The sequence below is a fragment of the Phyllopteryx taeniolatus genome, chromosome 19 (genome assembly GCF_024500385.1).
Source record: "Phyllopteryx taeniolatus isolate TA_2022b chromosome 19, UOR_Ptae_1.2, whole genome shotgun sequence".
Taxonomy (NCBI): domain Eukaryota; kingdom Metazoa; phylum Chordata; class Actinopteri; order Syngnathiformes; family Syngnathidae; genus Phyllopteryx; species Phyllopteryx taeniolatus.
The window spans coordinates 7,614,972-7,634,239 of NC_084520.1; the positions used below are offsets into that span (position 1 = coordinate 7,614,972).

General features: G+C 41.1%; 1 protein-coding gene and 1 long non-coding RNA gene across 5 annotated transcripts; one reads left to right on the plus strand and one right to left on the minus strand.

Moving 5' to 3' along the window:
• Positions 1 to 237: 237 nt before the first annotated feature.
• LOC133469339 (uncharacterized) lies at positions 238 to 9,525 on the minus strand. 2 transcript variants are annotated; one of them, XR_009785680.1, is made up of 6 exons: positions 9,340 to 9,525; positions 3,935 to 4,036; positions 2,685 to 3,354; positions 2,541 to 2,603; positions 1,597 to 1,699; positions 238 to 958 (listed from the first exon to the last, which is right to left on the minus strand). It is a non-coding gene; the product is annotated as an uncharacterized LOC133469339 (long non-coding RNA). The 2 variants fall into 2 exon arrangements; XR_009785679.1 differs by having other exon boundaries at positions 2,541 to 3,354.
• On the plus strand, positions 6,230 to 19,193 carry LOC133469336 (uncharacterized). 3 transcript variants are annotated; one of them, XM_061756249.1, is made up of 2 exons: positions 6,230 to 6,253; positions 11,831 to 19,193. In XM_061756249.1, the coding sequence occupies exon 2, from the start codon at positions 11,906 to 11,908 to the stop codon at positions 17,741 to 17,743; it is 5,838 nt and encodes a 1,945-aa protein (XP_061612233.1). In that variant the 5' UTR covers positions 6,230 to 6,253; positions 11,831 to 11,905; the 3' UTR covers positions 17,744 to 19,193. The 3 variants fall into 3 exon arrangements, with proteins under 3 accessions (XP_061612233.1, XP_061612231.1, XP_061612232.1); XM_061756247.1 differs by lacking the exon at positions 6,230 to 6,253 and adding an exon at positions 9,527 to 9,790; XM_061756248.1 differs by lacking the exon at positions 6,230 to 6,253 and adding an exon at positions 10,903 to 11,101.
• Positions 19,194 to 19,268: the final 75 nt, after the last annotated feature.

Sequence of the window (19,268 nt, forward strand, 5' to 3'; positions counted from 1 at the left end):
TATTTTGGAAGTACTGGTAGCCATTCACATTAATCAGTACCCAAGTACGTTACTCTGTTGCAAAAAGATTGTTGACACAATGTCTACATTATGAGTATTGAGTTTACTGTACCTGTGCCAAATTGTTCATAAATTGAAGTGCCTCAAGTAACAATACCTCAAAGAAAAAAAAAACTACAATGAATCTAAAAAAGAAGATAAAAACAAGATTGTGGTCTTTGCTGACTTCTGTTTATTGCATCTTATTACTTAAAATGTGCAAATGCAATAGTGATAGGGACCATATAGCGAATAGCGAAAATCTGTGAATATAATTAAGGCCACAAGATGTCGGCTAAGCACTACTTTTGCCTAAATAAAGCTCCTCAACTCACTTCAACATAGTTCCTTGGCACCAAGATGCTATAAGATGCTGGCAAAGCACTACGTATATATAAATAAATCTTCTCAACTCACTTTAAGATAGCTCTTGACAATAGCCAAATGGTTGGACACATGTTCTCATGCTATTGAATGATTAGTCCTCTTGACTGGTAGTTTCTCTACACAATTGGAATGTATTGCATTACATTTGTAACTGTTTATAGTCTACTTAAATCTGATGAAACACAAGTTAGGCCATTACTTGAAAATGTAATGTCTGGTCGAATACTTCATCCATCGTGTTTCATTTTTTGACAAAACTAACACAACCCTCATTATAGCGGCGTCTTCGAAAGGTTCTCCATGTGTAATGCTGTCCCCTTGTGGCAGACAACTTTTTCCTTTTTTTTGTGTGTGCTGGGGCCTTGTGCTGAGTAGAGCCAAATAATGAGTGTGCAGTATGTGTGTCAGTAGAGCAGCAGGATAGCAGCAATACACATGTATCTATGGGCTCTTCAGTTGTTGGTTCATGTTTATTCTCTTCTCAAATAATGCAGCTCCTCCCATCCAAATAAAAGCTGTCTGGTCTTCAGATCTGTGGAGAAAATAATTGTAAAACTTCCAAACAACTTTTATCAAGAAACAATTAGGAGTGATCAGGTAGTGCTGGGAGGACACTTTTGGGGTCGTGAAGTGGTGTGGGAGAAACTTGAGTGTGAACGACAGGCTGCCCTCGTTGCCCTTTGGTTCAGATGGCACTCTTGTCGGGTTCATATCATCCTGCCAGTCAAACTGCGTGACCTTTAACATCGCACGTCATTGGAAACCTCTGCCGCAGGATACTCTCATTGGTGGAGGCGAGCGACACGTGATCTTGTGGTTGAAATAAGTTGAGACTACATATGAAGGAACCTCCAGTATGCAATGTAACAAACTTTTAGATAATATCATTGATTACCTAAATACATTTCATTCCGAATGGTATCTAACACAAGATGGTTCCTAAAGCCAAATATCAATGAAACACAAAATATAATGTAAATACTGGGGGCCCTTGGTTCACAATGGAATTCCATTCCTAAAGTGGGGACGAACCTCAAATGTGTGCTTAAGACCATGTCTAATCGATCACTCACCTATGCTACCACGAGTAAGGAGAGCACGATGGTCAAAGCCACTCATCTCAAAAGACAGAATAATGTACAGTATTTACAGTAATTGTCACTGGCTTACCTTTTGTCTTGCATGTGTTTTCTGATGATGCAGTACTTGATGAGGATGATGAAAAGCGTCAAAAACAGACCGAGGCCACATCCGATCAAGATGTATTCCATTTCTGGAAGGAAAAACAACCAGTGGACATTAGGAAACAACAAACCAACAAACAGGATGTAATGCGACGCCTACAGATTGCAAAATTGATGTCATCAGATAATGATGCTGACATCGTCTTGCCTGTTTGTGAGTGGAAATTAATTTTGTGAGTAAATTCAGACGAACTCATCATTACTTGCGTGCATACATACTTTTTGGGATTTTTCTCATCCATCCATCCATTTTGTGACTGATGCACTTATATATATATATATACAGTATAAGTAGCCCAAATTATTCTAAACAACATGATGCAGTTCTGCTGGACACCACTGCAAATATTGTACAACACTACACTGCATTAAAAAAAATGTGCAATGGAATGTACGGCCTGGGCAGCACAGTGGTCCTGTGGTTCACATATTTGCCTCACAGTTCTGCGATTGAATCTTGGCTCCAGTCTTCCTGTATAGAGTTTGCATGTTCCCCCCTTGTTTGCACGAGTTTTCTCTGAACACTCCGGCTTCCTCCCAAGCTCGTCTTGGCTTAATTGAAGAATTGTACATAGGTGTGATAGTGAATGATTGTTTGTCTGTATGTGTCTTTCGATTGGCTGACAACCAATCCAGAGTGTACCCCGTATCTCACTCAAAGTCAGCTGGGATTGGCTCCAGCTCACCTGTGACCCTAATGACGACAAGCAGTATGTAAAATAGATGGATGGATGGATTTCTAGACCTTCTGTCCATTACTACGTGCCATTACAACATGGTTTTTAATGCAGTCATTTTTTCCACGTAGCACAAACTAAAGAAAAAAGTAACAAAATAATTCCTTGCAACTGAGATGGTAATGTGACTGACCCAGTTTCTTTTTGGCTTCCGCGCCTCCTCCTCCAACTTCTCTTGCGCTCGTCAGCAATGTCTCTGCAACAAATTTAAAATCAGGTCACAAAAAAGGGCTGTGCACGCAGATAGGAAGTACATCAAGGGCACGGTGTTGCTTACACCTGATTACGATCAGCTCAATAGAAAAGAAAAAAAACAATTAATGATCAATCATTATTAGTGGATTTATTGGGCTGCAGGAACATGAACACGAGGACATGCTCAAAGGACAACGCAGGGCAATAAGAGTTCACTTGCTAATTTTAGACATTGCATGACATGAAGCTGTTGTTGTAAACAGCTATGCAAGTGCCAGACCCTTTTTACTTACTGTGTCTGACCTGACACATTCTAAAATATCAATTTGTCAATTCTCCAAGCCTACAACAACAATAATGATCATCAACAGTATTGTTAAATGAATGAATTAATAAGTGGAATTAGATAATGTCAATAATAAATAATGAGTCAAAATCATGGCGGCACGGTGGGCGACTGGTTAGAGCGTCAGCCTCACAGTTCTGAGGACCCGGGTTCTATCCCCGGCCCCGCCTGTCTGGAGTTTGCATGTTCTCCCCGTGCCTGCGTGGGTTTTCTCCGTGCACTCCGGTTTCCTCCCACATCCCAAAAACATGCATTCATTGGAGACTCTAAATTGCCCGTAGGCATGACTGTTAGTGCGAGTGGTTGTTTGTTTCGATGTGTCCTGCGATTGGCTGGCAACCAGTTCAGGGTGTACCCCGCCTCCTGCCCGATGACAGCTGGGATAGGCTCCAGCACGCCCGCGACCCTAGTGAGGAGAAGCGGCTCAGAAAATGGATGGATGGATGGAGTCAACATCATGAGAATTAAGTCATAATATTACAAGAGTAATGTAAAAATCTTTAGGAGAACAGCCATAAAATTACATGAGATCATTCGTGAGAATATTATTACAGGAAAAAATATAATGTAATGAGAATAAAAACATCACATTACGAGAAATAAAACCATAATCTTGCTATATATATATATATATATATATATATATATATATATATATATATATATATATATATATATATATATATATTTATAAATATAATAATATTATAGGAAAAAAATTACATACACTGAAATCTCCTGGTTTGTTGGGCTGTGACTGTCTTGACCACATCTTATTAAGTTGCAGTTTTTACATCACTGCAAACTACGGCGTAATATCTCTAAAGGCAGACTCTCATAAGAGGTCGCAGGTGCACCAAATGAAGCGGTCAGTGGGTGTATCTTGCTAATGGACCACATTTCTTTTCAAGACAACTTGAAAGACACTATTGACTATCATACAACAACAACAGCATATTTAAATATATCTATGGATTTCAACTCACCAATGATGAGGACGGTGCTGATAAGATGATGATGAGAGCAGTTGCATGTCTAATATTCTTCAAACCGTCCTGCGTGACGGCTGCTGTGACTGTCGCCATTTCCTGAAATTAAGTTTTTTAGAGCGTTGCTGATTCATTGGTTAGATGATATTCCAAGTATGTATGCCTGTGTGGCGTTTGCATGTTCTCCCCGTGCCTGCGTGGGTTTTCTCCGGGCACTCCGGTTTCCTCCCACATCCCAAAAACATGCATGGTAGGTTAATTGAAAACTCTAAATTGCCTGTAGGTTTGAATGTGAGTGCAAATGGTTGTTTGTTTGTATGTGCCCTGCGATTGGCTGGCAACCAGTTCAGGGTGTAACCCGCCTCCTGCCCGATGATAGCTGGGATAGGCTCCAGCACGCCCGCGACCCTAGTGAGGAGAAGCGGATCAGAAAATGGATGGATGGATGGATGGATGAATATAATAGCTCCTACATTATTATTTTGACCAATTTCAAACAAGAAAGACTGCGTTGAAATATTTACTGCTTTAATCCAGACTTGATGTTTCACTGATGTTAACAATTTTGTCAAATAATGTAGATTAAAAATAGTGTACTGGTTTAATTTTCTAATTGGGCGTAAGAGTCACGTAGCAGTCGACCACATTGGACTGTGTGGTTGCCCTCCTTGACTCACATGTTGTGTACCAGCAGTACTTTCATATCTTCCACTGCACTTTACCCATCTGCCTCTGGGTCCAAGTTTCCGACTGGCACGAGGCCGGCTTCTTTATAGGCAGCCGCCTGCAGGCCGACACATGCGGGTGTCAGTCACGGCGGCATAAACAAAGACTGGGAGGGCTGCCTCTTTGCATTCTTTCCCTACTTCTCTTCTCTGGGCCACTAAGCTCGCCTGAAGCGAGCCATCATCGGCCCCCAAGCGTGCCGCGACATTTGATTTCTTTGCGTTCACATGGAACATAGTGACGCGGCGTCAATGTGTGTCAATGCACATTTGATCGTTACTGTAATCCTTAGCCTGATCCAGTTATCACACTGTGCGGTAAGTAAGTAGTTATCATGAACTGATCATATTCTTTTTTGGTGACTACTTGTTACTATAATTTTTATTATTTATTTATTTTTTTACAGCATTTAGTCACGTATACAGTAGAACAAGTAGGCCACACTACTAGAACAACTATATATTTACCATAGTGAGGCAAAACTGTACACTAGTTGACAACTGCATGGTAGAGTATACTGTATATGATTAGCTTCCTATTATATACGAGTAGTACGATTAGTGTACAGATGTCAACTAGTGCAGTTTTGCCTCACCAGTAACAGATATTCTACCAGTGTGCCCTAGCCATTCCATTAATGTGGCCTAGTCATTCTACTAGTTCACTCGAGTCGTTTTACTAAAATTCAAAATTGAACAAGAATGAAGAGAAAAATTATCATGAGATTATTATTATTATTATTTATTTTTGTTACCTTTACAAAGACACTGCTTCCCAGTCAGAGGTGTAATTATAAAAATTGACATGATTTAAGATTGCGATTGGCTGGCGACCAGTTTAGGGTGTACCTCACCTCTCGCCCAAAGGTAGCTGGGATAGGCTCCAGCACGCCTGCGCCCCTCGTGAGGAAAAGCGGAATGGAAAATGGATGGATGGAGATGAATAAAGAAATACTCAAAATCGTAATAATAATTCTGAAACTCAATCAAAATATTATGAGAATAAAGTAGCAATTTTACAAGACTCAAAATGTAAAAAGAATGCAGTCAAAATATTATGAGAAAATATTATTTTTTGTTACCTTCACTGATACATTGCTCAGTTTTGATTAACAGAGGTGTAATTTTGAAAAATATATTTTAAAAACTTATTATGACAGTAAATACATATTAGGGGATTGCAGTAATTTGAGAAAAAAAAACAACTTAAAATTAAATGAGAATGAAGTCACAATATTATGAGGAAAAAAAATCTTAACTTTATTTTGTAATTTATTTTTACCGTCGCAATAATCGCCAAGCCTGGAAAACACTCAGGGAGAACTTGCAAACTCCACTCAGAAGGGCCTGGCTGTGATTCAAATGCAGTGCCTCTCGACTGTGAGGCGGACGTGCTAATGTGCTGCCTATTCAGTTATTACATTATCTGAAATTACTACAACTGTGTCCTATTAAACATTTTCACAAATTCAAATGAAAGTACCAATAAATGTTTCCCTTTGTAATCCTGCTCTATCCAGTGGAATCTTGCCTGCTGATTGAATGAACAAAGAAGAAGGAAAAAAAAAATACAAAATCCACAGTACACAATGTAAGTATAGAAATTCTTCCTAGATGAGTCAAAGCTGCTGTAGTTTGAAATGCTTAAAGTGTCCTGATACTTTTGTCCATATTAAGTGTGCCCATAGCTGGTCTCTAATGATATATATAATAATAAAAATGCTTATTCTGTGATGATGTGACCTGCCTGATATACATCCATCCATCCATCCATTTTCTGAGCCGCTTCTCCTCACTAGGGTCGCGGGCGTGCTGGAGCCTATCCCAGCTGTCATCGGGCAGGAGGCGGGGTACACCCTGAACTGGTTGCCAGCCAATTGCAGGGCACATAGGAACAAACAACCATTCGCACTCACATTCATGCCTATGGGCAATTTAGAGTCTCCAATTCATGCATGTTTTTGGGATGTGGGAGGAAACCGGAGTGCGCGGAGAAAACCCACGCAGGCACGAGGAGAACATGCAAACTCCGGCCCCGCAGAATTGTGAGGCTGACGCTCTAACCAGTCGGCCAACGTGCCGCCTGATATACATATGTATTTCAATAAATTTGAATATCGTAGTTAAAATTAAACTTAAAAATTCATACAGTGTAGTAGTATAGAGTCATCATACACATGGGAAAAGTCCAATTTCTACCTAATTTCTTTTTAAAAATATTCTAATTGAAATGGAAAAATCTGGTTTTGAATATAACACACTGTAAGTGTGTGTAAGTGTGTAAGTTTTGTACAATATCAAAATTTATAGAGCTACTCCTGTGAGTCACATGCAAAGGTAACATTTGATGAATTCAGATGTGTGGAAGGTGCAGTTGACAGAGTGGTAGTCTGTTACCTTATGAAATACAATATGACAAAAATAGACTATTTTATGGATAGAATGGCTTAAAAATGGCACCTTGAGGGAGTACAGCTATGTGGACACCCAGGGGCCATAGAGTTGTTGGGTCATGAAGAGCACACTATAATTTGCTTCTTCTTCAGGCCTCCGGCTCATTTGAACACATTTCATCACCATAAGATACAGTAAATACATAACAGCCATGGAGGTAAAAAGACACATTAGTTAGCGGCAAAGATGATGAAGACCATACAGCGGACTAATCGGTCCTGTTGAGACTACTTGAATGGAGCCAATGTTAGGCCCTCGCGTGTGACCTCAACTATTGGTCCGATGTGACTCATGAAGAGGCACAAAACATCCCCCCATTCACTCAAAGCTTAATCTCACAGCAACAACAGCTGTGTGTGTCCTAAAACCAGACGACAACATCACGGTTGCGACACGGCTATGTAAAGCGAGCATCACGTCGACACACATTGGCTAATATCTACCTTAGGTGTCGTATGTGCTAAATTAATACACTAGATAGCAATGTTTTTTTTTTCATACCTTTGGAAAGACATTGCTCAGATGTGTTATTATTAAAAAAAAAAAGTAAATAAATAAAAATACAAATCATTAAATTATGAGAATAAAGAAGTAACGTTGCGATAAAAAAATATAAAAATTTAATCTAAGAATTAAGTGAAAATATAGTATGCAAAAAGAGGTTCAAATAATCAAAATCGAGATATGGAAATGCTACACTCGGTAGTCTCATGAGAAACATTATAATTTATTAAAAGAACAACAAATCAAAATTGAACAAGAATTAAGTCATAATTTTATGAGAAAGAAAATCGTATTTTCATCTTGCATTTATTTTACCTTTATTATATTATATTATATTATATTATATTATATTATATTAGGGCGGCACGGTGGCCGACTGGTTAGAGCGTCAGCCTCACAGTTCTGAGGTGCGGGGTTCAATCCACGTCTCCGCCTGTGTGGAGTTTGCATGTTCTCCCCGTGCCTGCGTGGGTTTTCTCCGAGCACTCCGGTTTCCTCCCACATCCCAAAAACATGCATTAATTGGAGACTCTAAATTGCCCGTAGGCATGACTGTGAGTGCGAATGGTTGTTTGTTCCTATGTGCCCTGCGATTGGCTGGCAACCAGTTCAGGGTGTACCCCGCCTCCTGCCCGATGACAGATGGGATAGGCTCCAGCACGCCCGAGACCCTAGTGAGGAGAAGCGGCTCAGATAATGGATGGATATATTATATTATATTATGCGGCACGGTGACCGACTGGTTAGAGCATCTGCATCACAGTTCTGAGGACCGGGGTTCAATCCCCGGCCCCGCCTGTGTGGAGTTTGCATGTTCTCCCCGTGCCTGTGTGGGTTTTCTCCGGGCACTCCGGTTTCCTCCCACATCCCAAAAACATGCATGCTAGGTTAATTGACAACTCTAAATTGCGCGTAGGAGTGAATGTGGGTGTGAATGGTTGTTTGTTTATGTGTGCCCTGCTATTGGCTGGCAACCAGTTCAGGGTGTACCCCGCCTCCTGCCCGATGATAGCTGGGATAGGCCAGCACGCCCGCGACCCTAGTGAGGAGAAGCGGCTCAGAAAATGCATGGATGGATGGATATATTATCACCCTGAACTGGTTGCCAGCCAATCGCAGGGCACATACAAACAAACAACCATTCGCACTCACAGTCACGCCTATGGGCAATTTAGAGTCTCCAATTAATGCATGTTTTTGGGATGTGGGAGGAAACCGGAGTGCCCGGAGAAAACCCACGCAGGCACGGGGAGAACATGCAAACTGTGAGGCTGACGCTCTAACCAGTCGCCCACCGTGCCGCTGGATATATTATATTATATCTTATTATATTATATTATGTTGCTCAATTATGATGTGTCAGAAGTGTAATTATTCAAATCAGGACAAATTCAAAAAGTTCCATTCCTTCATTTCTAATAAGCAATAGTATTACAATATATTACAACAATTAAAGTCAAAATATTATGAGACAAAAGTCAAAATCTTGTCAAATAACACATTATCACATCAGCACCTTCACCAATTGCTATGTGCAGTTTAATGTTAATTCATGTGTCGGTTTCTGAGGGACAAAACAGCTAAAATATCACTTTTTGTTGTGTTTCTACGAACAGCAACAGAAATGAAAAAAAAACATGATATTATCACATTACTTTATCGCAGGTATCTTTTGCTGGTCTAAGACTTTGCATGGCAATTTTTACTCTTGTATCTTACATGAAATCCTCAATCCAAACTGTTGAGTCCCTGTTATCTTCTCAAAAGGTGACTAACAGTAGAAAGGGAAGTCCGTGCGGCAGTCGTCAACGCCATGCTGCTCGTTTTCAAAAATAACCAATGACAGTGTCCATTTCAACTCGCTCGGCTTGTCTTAGGCCCTGCTACTCGACACCCACCGGTTATTTCAAAAGAAACGAGCTGGCTGCGTCCATGAGTCGCTGCTCACTTTAGGCCACACTGACTTGCGCGTCTATTTTGGTAGATTCTCAGCTCGCTATCAGGAGCTTGCCGCACCAAGTGCATTTGAACATGGAACAGAAGGCCTAACTCACTTGGGCTGAGATTTTTTTCCATTAATGAACTGGATTCTGTACTGAGGATTTCTACGACTACTTTCATGATGGGGACCTTCGATACAACATGAAAAAAAAAAAAAAACAACAAAAGGGTGAGGGGCCGCTGGGATGACATGTGTGTGCGTGTGTGCGTGTATGTGTGTGTGTTTTAAAGCTGGACAGTGGACATTCAATGACTTAAAGTTTACTATCAGAGCTGGTCTATTTACTATTCCGGTATGAATTGATGTGTCAAAACTAAAACATGAGGATATGTAGAACTGTGAAGAAGACTTCTAAATCATCCTCCAAGTGTAAACATGTATACAATGCAATTAAAGGGCCAGTAACTCATTCCTTGGGTATAAATACTCAAACAGATGCTGGGAAAGCACCGTGGCTGCTTACCATCTCAGGTTATAAGAGCTCTTCTTGGCTACAAACATCTCAATGAAAAGCCAACACATTTTACTTTATAAGAGTCAAGGGGAAACAAATGGCATGCTTATGTTTTATCATATTATATTTTGCGATTAAATACATATATGTAAATAATAGCAACAGCAATATGTATTATTGGAATCTTTTATTATTATTACGACAAGTTTATTAGCTTTTTAGGGTCCTCAACATGCCCCAAAAAAATATTTTTAACAATTGATGTGTGAATCCTGGTGCAATTTTATGTATTTCACTGGACCCGAACATGACCCCACAAAATCCACTCAGTACCGCCCCTAGAAAGTTGGAATGAAATTAGTCTCAAAAATTAACATGGAATTCTGTGGACGTGTCTACTATGACAGGATGCACGAAAAGGTCTTAAGGAGCCATGCCATAAATTGAACAGGAATTTCGCCATTTTGGTTGGACGCAGCCATTTTAGGAAAATTCTAGGGCTGGTACTTGGCCAAATTCGTACTCGCGAGCTCCAACTATTTTAGAAAAGATGGGCGAAGCTAAATTGCGAAGTTTTTATTATTATTATTATTATTATCATCTTTTTTAATTTACATGCTAAATCCAGCTGAGGCAAATTTAACTTAACAAAACAAAATAGTCCAATGTTTGTAATTCCTAAAATTCACTAATATTGATTTGTCTTAAGAGACTATCCCAGTTAATATCAGTGAAAAATCAATCATATTTGCACATAACCACAGTTTTGCGTGCAGCTAGTTGAAGAGTGCATTGATATGCCACAGAGTGACCATGCTCCTGGGTCAGGACATATAAATGGGTTAATGAGCTATTCTAAGAGCTCACCCAGATAGCTAAAGTAAGATACAGTAGAGCAGCTGCGGTCGAAGGGGCACACAACGTTAAATGCAATGTTTTACTTCCTGTGCGGTGTCTACCTGCTGTCGTGACAATTCTTCTCGGCTGGGAAAGGTTTTCCATGTTGACCGCTGATATATCATACAGTAAGTGATTTGATTACAGTTAAACGGGAAAACAAAATGTGATCACTGGAAATCGGGCTTTGATATCTTTCTTTTATCAGATGGTCTCATGACTACTAACAGCATGCTTGGTGCACTATACCCTGCCTTAAATTGATGTGCATGGTGAATTGTTTGTTCGCTGGTATGACAGAAGCCTGCACATATCATGTACATACAGTTCTGCATAGCAGATGTTACTAACATGGCAACCGCGGGCACCAGGTAGTCCTCAAGGTCCACATGAATAGGCCACAGCCCTGTTCTAAAATAACTCACCAGTAATGGGACATTGTGATTGTGAAAATGTAAACACACAAAAAAAATTGTTGCATATTGATATTCATCTTTTTCCTACCTTGTTAAATCATTACAGGTAATTGTTGCAAGATGTCATTAACACGATCAGTGCCTTCACATAGATGAATATCATTAATTATTATTATTAATCATATACAATTAAAAGTAATGTTAGCATATTTGTTATTTCAGAAGTGTGTATCAAACTATAAATCCCTTACCATAAATAAGTATCCAAGAAGTAGCTCTAATTTTTATAAAGGTTGGTAATTCTTGCTGCATATGATAGGTCATCGGTGCAACAATGCATTCCAAAACCATCTGTTTACATGGTCATGTCAATGTATACATTTGCTGCAATTTGTGCTCTAAACACTAACAACTCTGGTCTCTTTTTGGTCTCTTTCTCAGGAGGTTTACACCACGTGCCTGACGTCAACCTCCGCATGAGGGGATCTACTCGTGTTTGAGAAGGACAGACAGGTGATGGCGCAAAGCAGGAAGAAACCTGCTGACATAAAGGGCTGCGTGGAAAAGCGACACGTGGGCCACCGGGTAGGAAACATGCTCCACCATCGCTTTCCGAATGGCTTCAGCGACCTGCTCATGGACGAGACCGACCGTGAGGTCAGCACGCTCACTGACCGAGCCTTTCGGAGTCTATGCGTTGGAGATGACGCAGTTTACAACGATGACTTCTTGTACGGATACTCACCTTTCAGCTGTCATAAACCGTTGGCAGGGGAGCCGGTTAAAAAAAATCCCCAAAAGGAATCCAAAAAGCAAAGGAAAAATGTCAAAGAGAAAGAGAAAAACATCTCCAACATGTCATCGTTTCTCAAGGCGTTAAGTAACACAGGGGAGAACTGTGAAGGAATGCTAATAAAAAATGCCGACATGGCAGATTCCAATGGGGAATCATGGGATAAATCTGCGCTCCGCAGTATCCAAAGAGAACTGTCGGAATTTTCCTCAGATTATCACACCAATCTCGCTGGTGGACACAATCAGAAACATCCTTTGCATCAATCTGGGTATGAATCATCAGGCAAGATTTGTAAAGGTCTGTCTTCTGGAAAACCAACTAAGATCAAAAACGGGAAATCCACAGTCAAACTTAAAAAGCTAAATGTGAAAAACCTTTTCCTTCACAGTGAGTTCAGCCCTTTCCAGACATGGGAAGGTATGAACCAATTCTGTTTTAGCCATGAGAACACTTCTATTATCCCTGCAGATATTACCCCGAAATGGTATGACCTACCATTTTACAAGGAGTTAACGGAAGCTCATATCAAAGAGACTTTGCATAGAGAAGAGATATTGAAAGAAGCAGGTGAGCCCCCGCCTCCTCCTGCTCCCCCTCTTCCTAGTCTTCCTCCTCCTCCTCCTCCTCCACCTCCACCTCCACCTCTTCCTCCTCCTCCTCCTCCACCTCCTCCACCTCCTCCTCCTCCTGTTGCCCCTAAACCTGTCACTTCCACTTCATCACCCAAGGTCCTGCCAAAGCCCTCAGTTGTACAGCCTCAGAAAAGGTGCTCTTCAGATATAACTGATGGAAGTGCCGTACCCTGGAGGCAGAAGAATTTAAGTGTGAAAAATGCACTTCCACTCAAGCAAGAGGCTCAGGACAAGAGCTCAACAGTGAAAATTGACAAAAATGTTTCCCTGATCACAAATGTCACAAAGTCTAGAGAAGTGAAAACAGTTGAAGAAGTCAGCCCTTTGGCTTCAACTCCATTCAGCATCTGCCAGCTGATGACGCCCCTCATTCCCTTGAGACAACCAACAGAAACATCAGAAATTCTCTCAGCCATCCTTTCGCCTTCTGTGCTGGACCTACCCCACAGAGCTCATTCAGAGGCCAAACTTACACCGGAACCTCCCGTCAAGAGGGATGGCTACAAATCTCTTGCCTCTAGCATCCTCTTTAACCTCAAAGACAACAGGAAGCGAGTCAAAAGTCGGTACAGTCCACCCAAATTCAAAACTTTAGAAGCACCTGGAAGTGACACCCAATCTCCACTGTCAGATAATCTTAAACAACAAAATAACTCAGAGGGCGACGCATCTGGTTTAAGCACTCCTGCTATTCTAAAAGAAGGTCAGATGGTATGCAGTCCGGTTTTAGAGTCTGCCAACCCCCCAACTGCTGGTCCTACAGAGCATGGAGCTGATAGGTCCAAGTCTGATGATTATTTGTTATCCAATTTGCTACAAAACAAAAGGGAAGCTGCAAGTAATGGGAATCAAGGCAAACACAATGCAAACTCCCTTATTATGCAAAGGAACCAAAGTCACATTGTTCAAAAGCAAAATTATCCTTCACTTAATCTGTACAAGAAAGCCAGCCCTGCTGCATCAACTGATTACTCAAATGAACTTTCACTTCTGAATCCAAGCAGAGTACCTCCAGGGATTTCACCTAACATTAATCGTGCTCATTCACCTGTCTTTGTAGCCCCAAAACATGATCAGAAAGCCCTTCCATCAATTGAACCAATTAGGAAAGAGCCACCAAATGTATCGGACAAAACAAAAATGCCCGTACAATCCTTAAAAGAAGAAGACTTTGGAGAAGAAAGAGATAGCTCTAAAGTTAAGGATGGCGGGGGCCAAGCTATGAGCACAATGGATGTCATCAGGGCCGCAAAGGATGCAATTAATGCAACAAAATATAAAGCATTACATGCAAACCAGTGTGAGAGCATCAATAAACCTATGTCAGAAATAGAAGAATTAAAGAACAGCGACAAGTTTGTGTGTTCCAAAGACATTATTGAGAATAGAATAGACGCAGAAAATGATCCAGTCAGAAGTGAGTCAGAAAATAATGTTATCATAAAGAAGGATCCACCACCAGTTCCAAAGAAAAACTTTACCAAACCTGATATTCAACATGCTCTGGATAAAAAGAAAACACCCATCAGTGATAAACTTTCTAACTGTGATTTGGGGGAAACAGCCCCAGATAACGAAGAGTGGCTAAAGCACATATTCTCAGACAGATTGAACAATTATATTAAATGTCAGAGGTATTCTGTAACAGAGGAGGAACACGGAGATGATGAAGGTGATTTGAAGGTAAACCTGAGAATCGAAAAGGATACTGCGAGAGAAAGTGAACACATTATTCACGACTTGCATGCTCTGAAAGAGCTCGAGAGGGCCCGACTTTGCGATCGAGAGAAAAAAACAGGAGTTCCCAACATAGACGAGGAGGCCAGAGCTAAGAATGATTTGATCTCAAGGGAGTTAAGGAGCATCAAGAAGGGAATGCTGTCCATGAGAGGGAACACTTCAGCTAAGAGGGAAATATTTGCCAAGAAAGAGAAGCAGCTGAGTAAGCAGGAGGCTCCCACGAAGATGGGCGTTAATGTCATGATAAACAAAGCAATTGTAAATGACAATTATGACAAGGCTAAATTGGCACTGGAGGAGATCATTTTGAGTAGGCAGATGACAAGGAATAAAGCCATGGATCAGGATGCCAATATGATATTTGCAGGAAATGTTAGTCATGGAAGTTATGGCTCAAGGGAACAGGCAAGTAAAAACATGTTGAAAGAATCAATAATAGAAGCCAATAAAGACGGAAGCTACATTGCAGAAAAAGAGAAAGACCTAAGAGAACGGTTGGGGGATTTGAGTGACCATAAGAATATGAGACAGATCCTCTCCCAGACTGAACCCAGACAGGGTGAGACCCAGAGATCTGACCGTAGAGGGGCAGCTCTGCCTAACATGAGCAAGACTGATAATGACTTAAACTCCACTTCAAGGTTGGACTTGAAGCATGCCAATGATATACTAATTAACAGTTCCACTCATTGGCCTGAAAAGGATCTAAATTTAAATCAGTTATCCGAAAAGACAGCTGAGAGAGAGATTCCCGAGAACAAACTGTTAGATACACCCTCTGTTCCTCCTCGAAGTAAAAAAGTAGGAAACAGAAGAAATGTGAGCAATGATAATGATAAAGCTCTCTTTAACAGAGATGATGTAAAAGAAGCACAGGAAGAGGTAAACATGGTACAAAATATAGCAAGCACAAAAGATGCCTTGCCAACCAGCTCCAAAGAAGAAATTAGTGATGTAGCAATTAACAATGCAGTTGCCCCTGACTCATATTGGCTTTCCAAACAGTGCCGCGGCGAAAAACGCTATTCTTTGTTATCAGACATAAAAGCAGATATGGAGACAATTAAGACTGGCCTAGAGGAAGCCACAAGCAGCAATATTGAGGCCTTCTTAGAAACAGAGAGTGCAACAATTCATGTCCTGGCAGAAGATCTTGATAAAATGCTTAAAGACAAGGGTGATATGGATCCAGAGGCTCTCCCCAAGACTATAATTTCCCCTGAACTGATTGTAAATGGTGTTGACGACCATATCAGCCTGTCCTCCAAATCCTCCTACTTCTCTGTGGAGAGTCCACCACACAGGAATACCGAGTCAAACGTCTATCACTCTCTGGAGAACCTGGATAAGGTTGGGCTGGACAATAGGGGAGATCTTGTTCTTGGACCCATGAAAAAGAGTTCAAACAAGCCAGATATGGAATATTACTCATTTGGTGATCTGGAAGGTGAGTCAGAGTTTGTCAAGCAACCAGTAAAGTCTGAAGAAGAGAAAGATGCCCACAAGGGAAGCAAACAAAGTACCGGTGAATGTCCTAGCCCATCCCAAGATAAAGATATCCAAACAGCAATGTTACCATCTAACATGTTTGCTCCTACTTTGGATATCCCAGCTTTGTTTAAAATCAAAGACAACACTTTCAGTAATAAATTGAAGAAGACTATACAATCCTGGACACCACTGGGCCTAATGAATAACTCAGAGAAGGAACACGAGGACTTGCATCTACTAAATGAAAATCCAGAGCCACCATCGGCAAATGAAACAGTTCCCTCAGTTGTAAGTGAAGTCTACAAGCCTAAAGAGATTTTGTCAAACGTCTCACCACCTCCACTGTTCCCTCCATTGGTTCCGCAAAAGAATAACTCAAAGAAACCCAGTGAAGGAGGACTCCCTGCTCCTCGAAAGGAGGATGACAGTATTTCTCTGGTGAGTCCCATATCCAAAGGCATGGAGACTTTGACAATGCCGGCAGCAGAGCGGGACATATCAAAGGTTCCCAGTGAACGCTCCGGGTCCACTTGCAGTTGTAACGACAGCCAGTCTGGGTTTGGCAAACCTCCAGCTGTCTTACCCAAATCAGAGCGGGCTGTTCTCAAAGCTATGAAGCTGACGAACCGACGGATAAAAAAGGAGGAGGGACAGAAGTCAACTCCGAGCAGAAACAAAAGTGAGAAATCTGAGTCGAGGAGCGGTGAGAAAAAGCATCATAGAGAAGGTCATAAAAATGATGGAAAGAGCAATGATGATGAGCATCCTCAGAAAAAAGCAGTAATGAGCCAGAGGACAAGAAGATCAAGCCAAGATTCAGTAGAAAGAAATTACCTCAACAATGGACTTGCAAATGAACGAGGCCGCAGTAGTGTCAGACAAACCCGAGATAAACCAGACCAAAGACACAACAGCAGCGATAGGCTTATCAGTAATGTTCCTGTGTACAAACCCCACATTGGTGAGAGACCAGTGCCCAACACTCGCTCGCAAAGCATCGACAGATTCTTAGGGGACAGAGTGGGGCGCAGGTGTAGCACCGGCACGTCTGTCAATGAGCGGCACGACCCGAGAAGTATGCGCATTGAGAGATCCATCATGGACGAGTTTCAGCAGCGAGGCCGAGCCAGAGAGAAAATGAGCAGAGAGAAACCGAGAAGGAGTCAGAGCATTGACACGTACTGCTTGCAGGCCCCTCAGCCGCCGAGCTTGTCCCGCCAGTCCAGCCACACCAGCCAACTCTCTCGCCAGTCCAACATTGAACACGCCATCGTCACGCAGTCCTTCCCCATGACCCAGCGAAAGCTCCTTCAGGATCCAGAGTCAGGACAGTATTATTTTGTAGACATGCCCGTCCAAGTCAAAACAAAAACCTTCTTTGATCCTGAGACGGGAAGCTACGTGCAACTGCCAGTCCAGCCCCCAGACGGCGCTGTTCTTCAAGCATCACCCATGGAAGTCTTGTCCACGCCCCTGGTAGTTTACCACGGCTTTGTCCCAGTGCCTCTGTCCCCCATGGGCCAGAACACTACCATTCAAGTACCTCACATGGCGCAAGAAGAGCTACGGCACTTGGACATGTCGAGGCAAATCCAATGCAAGGATGGGCATCCTTATTTGGAGCCTGTCTATGGGCAGCATGAACTTGTGCTTGGCGAATTCCTTGGCCCTGAGGAAGTTGATTGTCCCAGTTGATAGGATCAGGAATGTTTTTGCACATAAATATATATTTTTTTCACCGGATCAGCCTTATTTCGGTAGTATTTTATTTTATTTTTTTAATGGATTTGAAGTTAGAATAATTGTGTTTACAGCTGGTGCTTTGTCTTTGGTTGTCTACTTTTCCTATATTATTTAGTTACCTTTTCACTCTCCTTTGTTTTTTCTGTTACCCCCCTTTAAAAACTTTGTTGTGTTCAAATGAACAACTGTAATTCTCAATAAATATCCATCAGAATACAAAGAAACCACAGTGGCAGTTGAAAAAGTCCACTGTGACACAATAAAACTGTTCCGGCATGAAAGGGATACAGAGCTTCCTTTCTGCTTGACCTAACAGCCGAACAGGACAAAAAAAAAAAAGTTAGAATAAACATACAATTGATGGATTTGAATCTTCTTTGATTCTTATGTAAGTGCAAAATAACATGTCTTTTGACTTGTTCTATACCAAATTAGTCTAACACATAACAGGGACATCTTTGTCCATCCACCCATTTTCTATAATGTTGGTCCTCATTAGGGTCATGGGTTAGCTGTAGCCTATCCCAGCTGATTTTGTGCGAGAGGCACATTACACACTTGACTGACTGGTGACCAGTCAATTGTTGGGCATGTACAGACAAATAACAATAAAAGTCTAAGGAAAATCCAGAGTCAATTTAGAGAACATGAATGAGGCAGCCACAGTAGGCTGGAGCCAAGATTTGAACCCCGATACTCAGAACTGCGAAGCACATGTGCGAACCACTATTCAACTGTGCTGTTCACATCTTCGTTATAAAGTATAAATATTTGTTCAGAGTTTAAACACCTCCCTGAGCTGTCATTTTCTCATTTACTTATCTTTTTGCTCTATAACTTGAATATACACTGAAAGGAGCAGAATGACATGTTATGTTATGCTTAATATACAGTACTGTAAATTGAAGGATTTAGAGAATTAGTCTTTTTTAAAGGTGGTATTGACAATGTATTACTATGTAAAAAGACAAACGCTTGAATGTGAATGTGGAATATATATTATAAAAACAGTGTGTTATTAAAGTATGGCACTGATGGGAGTTACTTGTAAAATGAAATTGTATTTTATTTACAGCAATGTTTAAAATGTTTTTCATCATTTCAAGTTTGCAGCTTCTTCAAAGAAACTGCATAGGATTCAGAATGAACCCAACTAAATATCAAAACCTTTTGCATGCTGATGGGGAATATATTTGAGAACCATGCAAATCTCATTTAACGTGTCAAGCTGAGCTAGTATTTTCACCGTGTGTGTTTGTAAATAAGCAGACAACATGAATATGAGGTGGTTTTGCAAAACAGTCTGACTATTTTTTTTTTTTGAATTAGGATGAACCAGGGCTGCATAAACCGGGCTGAATTCTGTATGTAATCCATTCCAATAAAAAAAAAGAGCAGAGCAGTATTATACTGCGTTGTGTTTTCCATGTTGTGTTCATAAAGGCCCACTGAAAACATGTGGTGTTTGAATTACTAC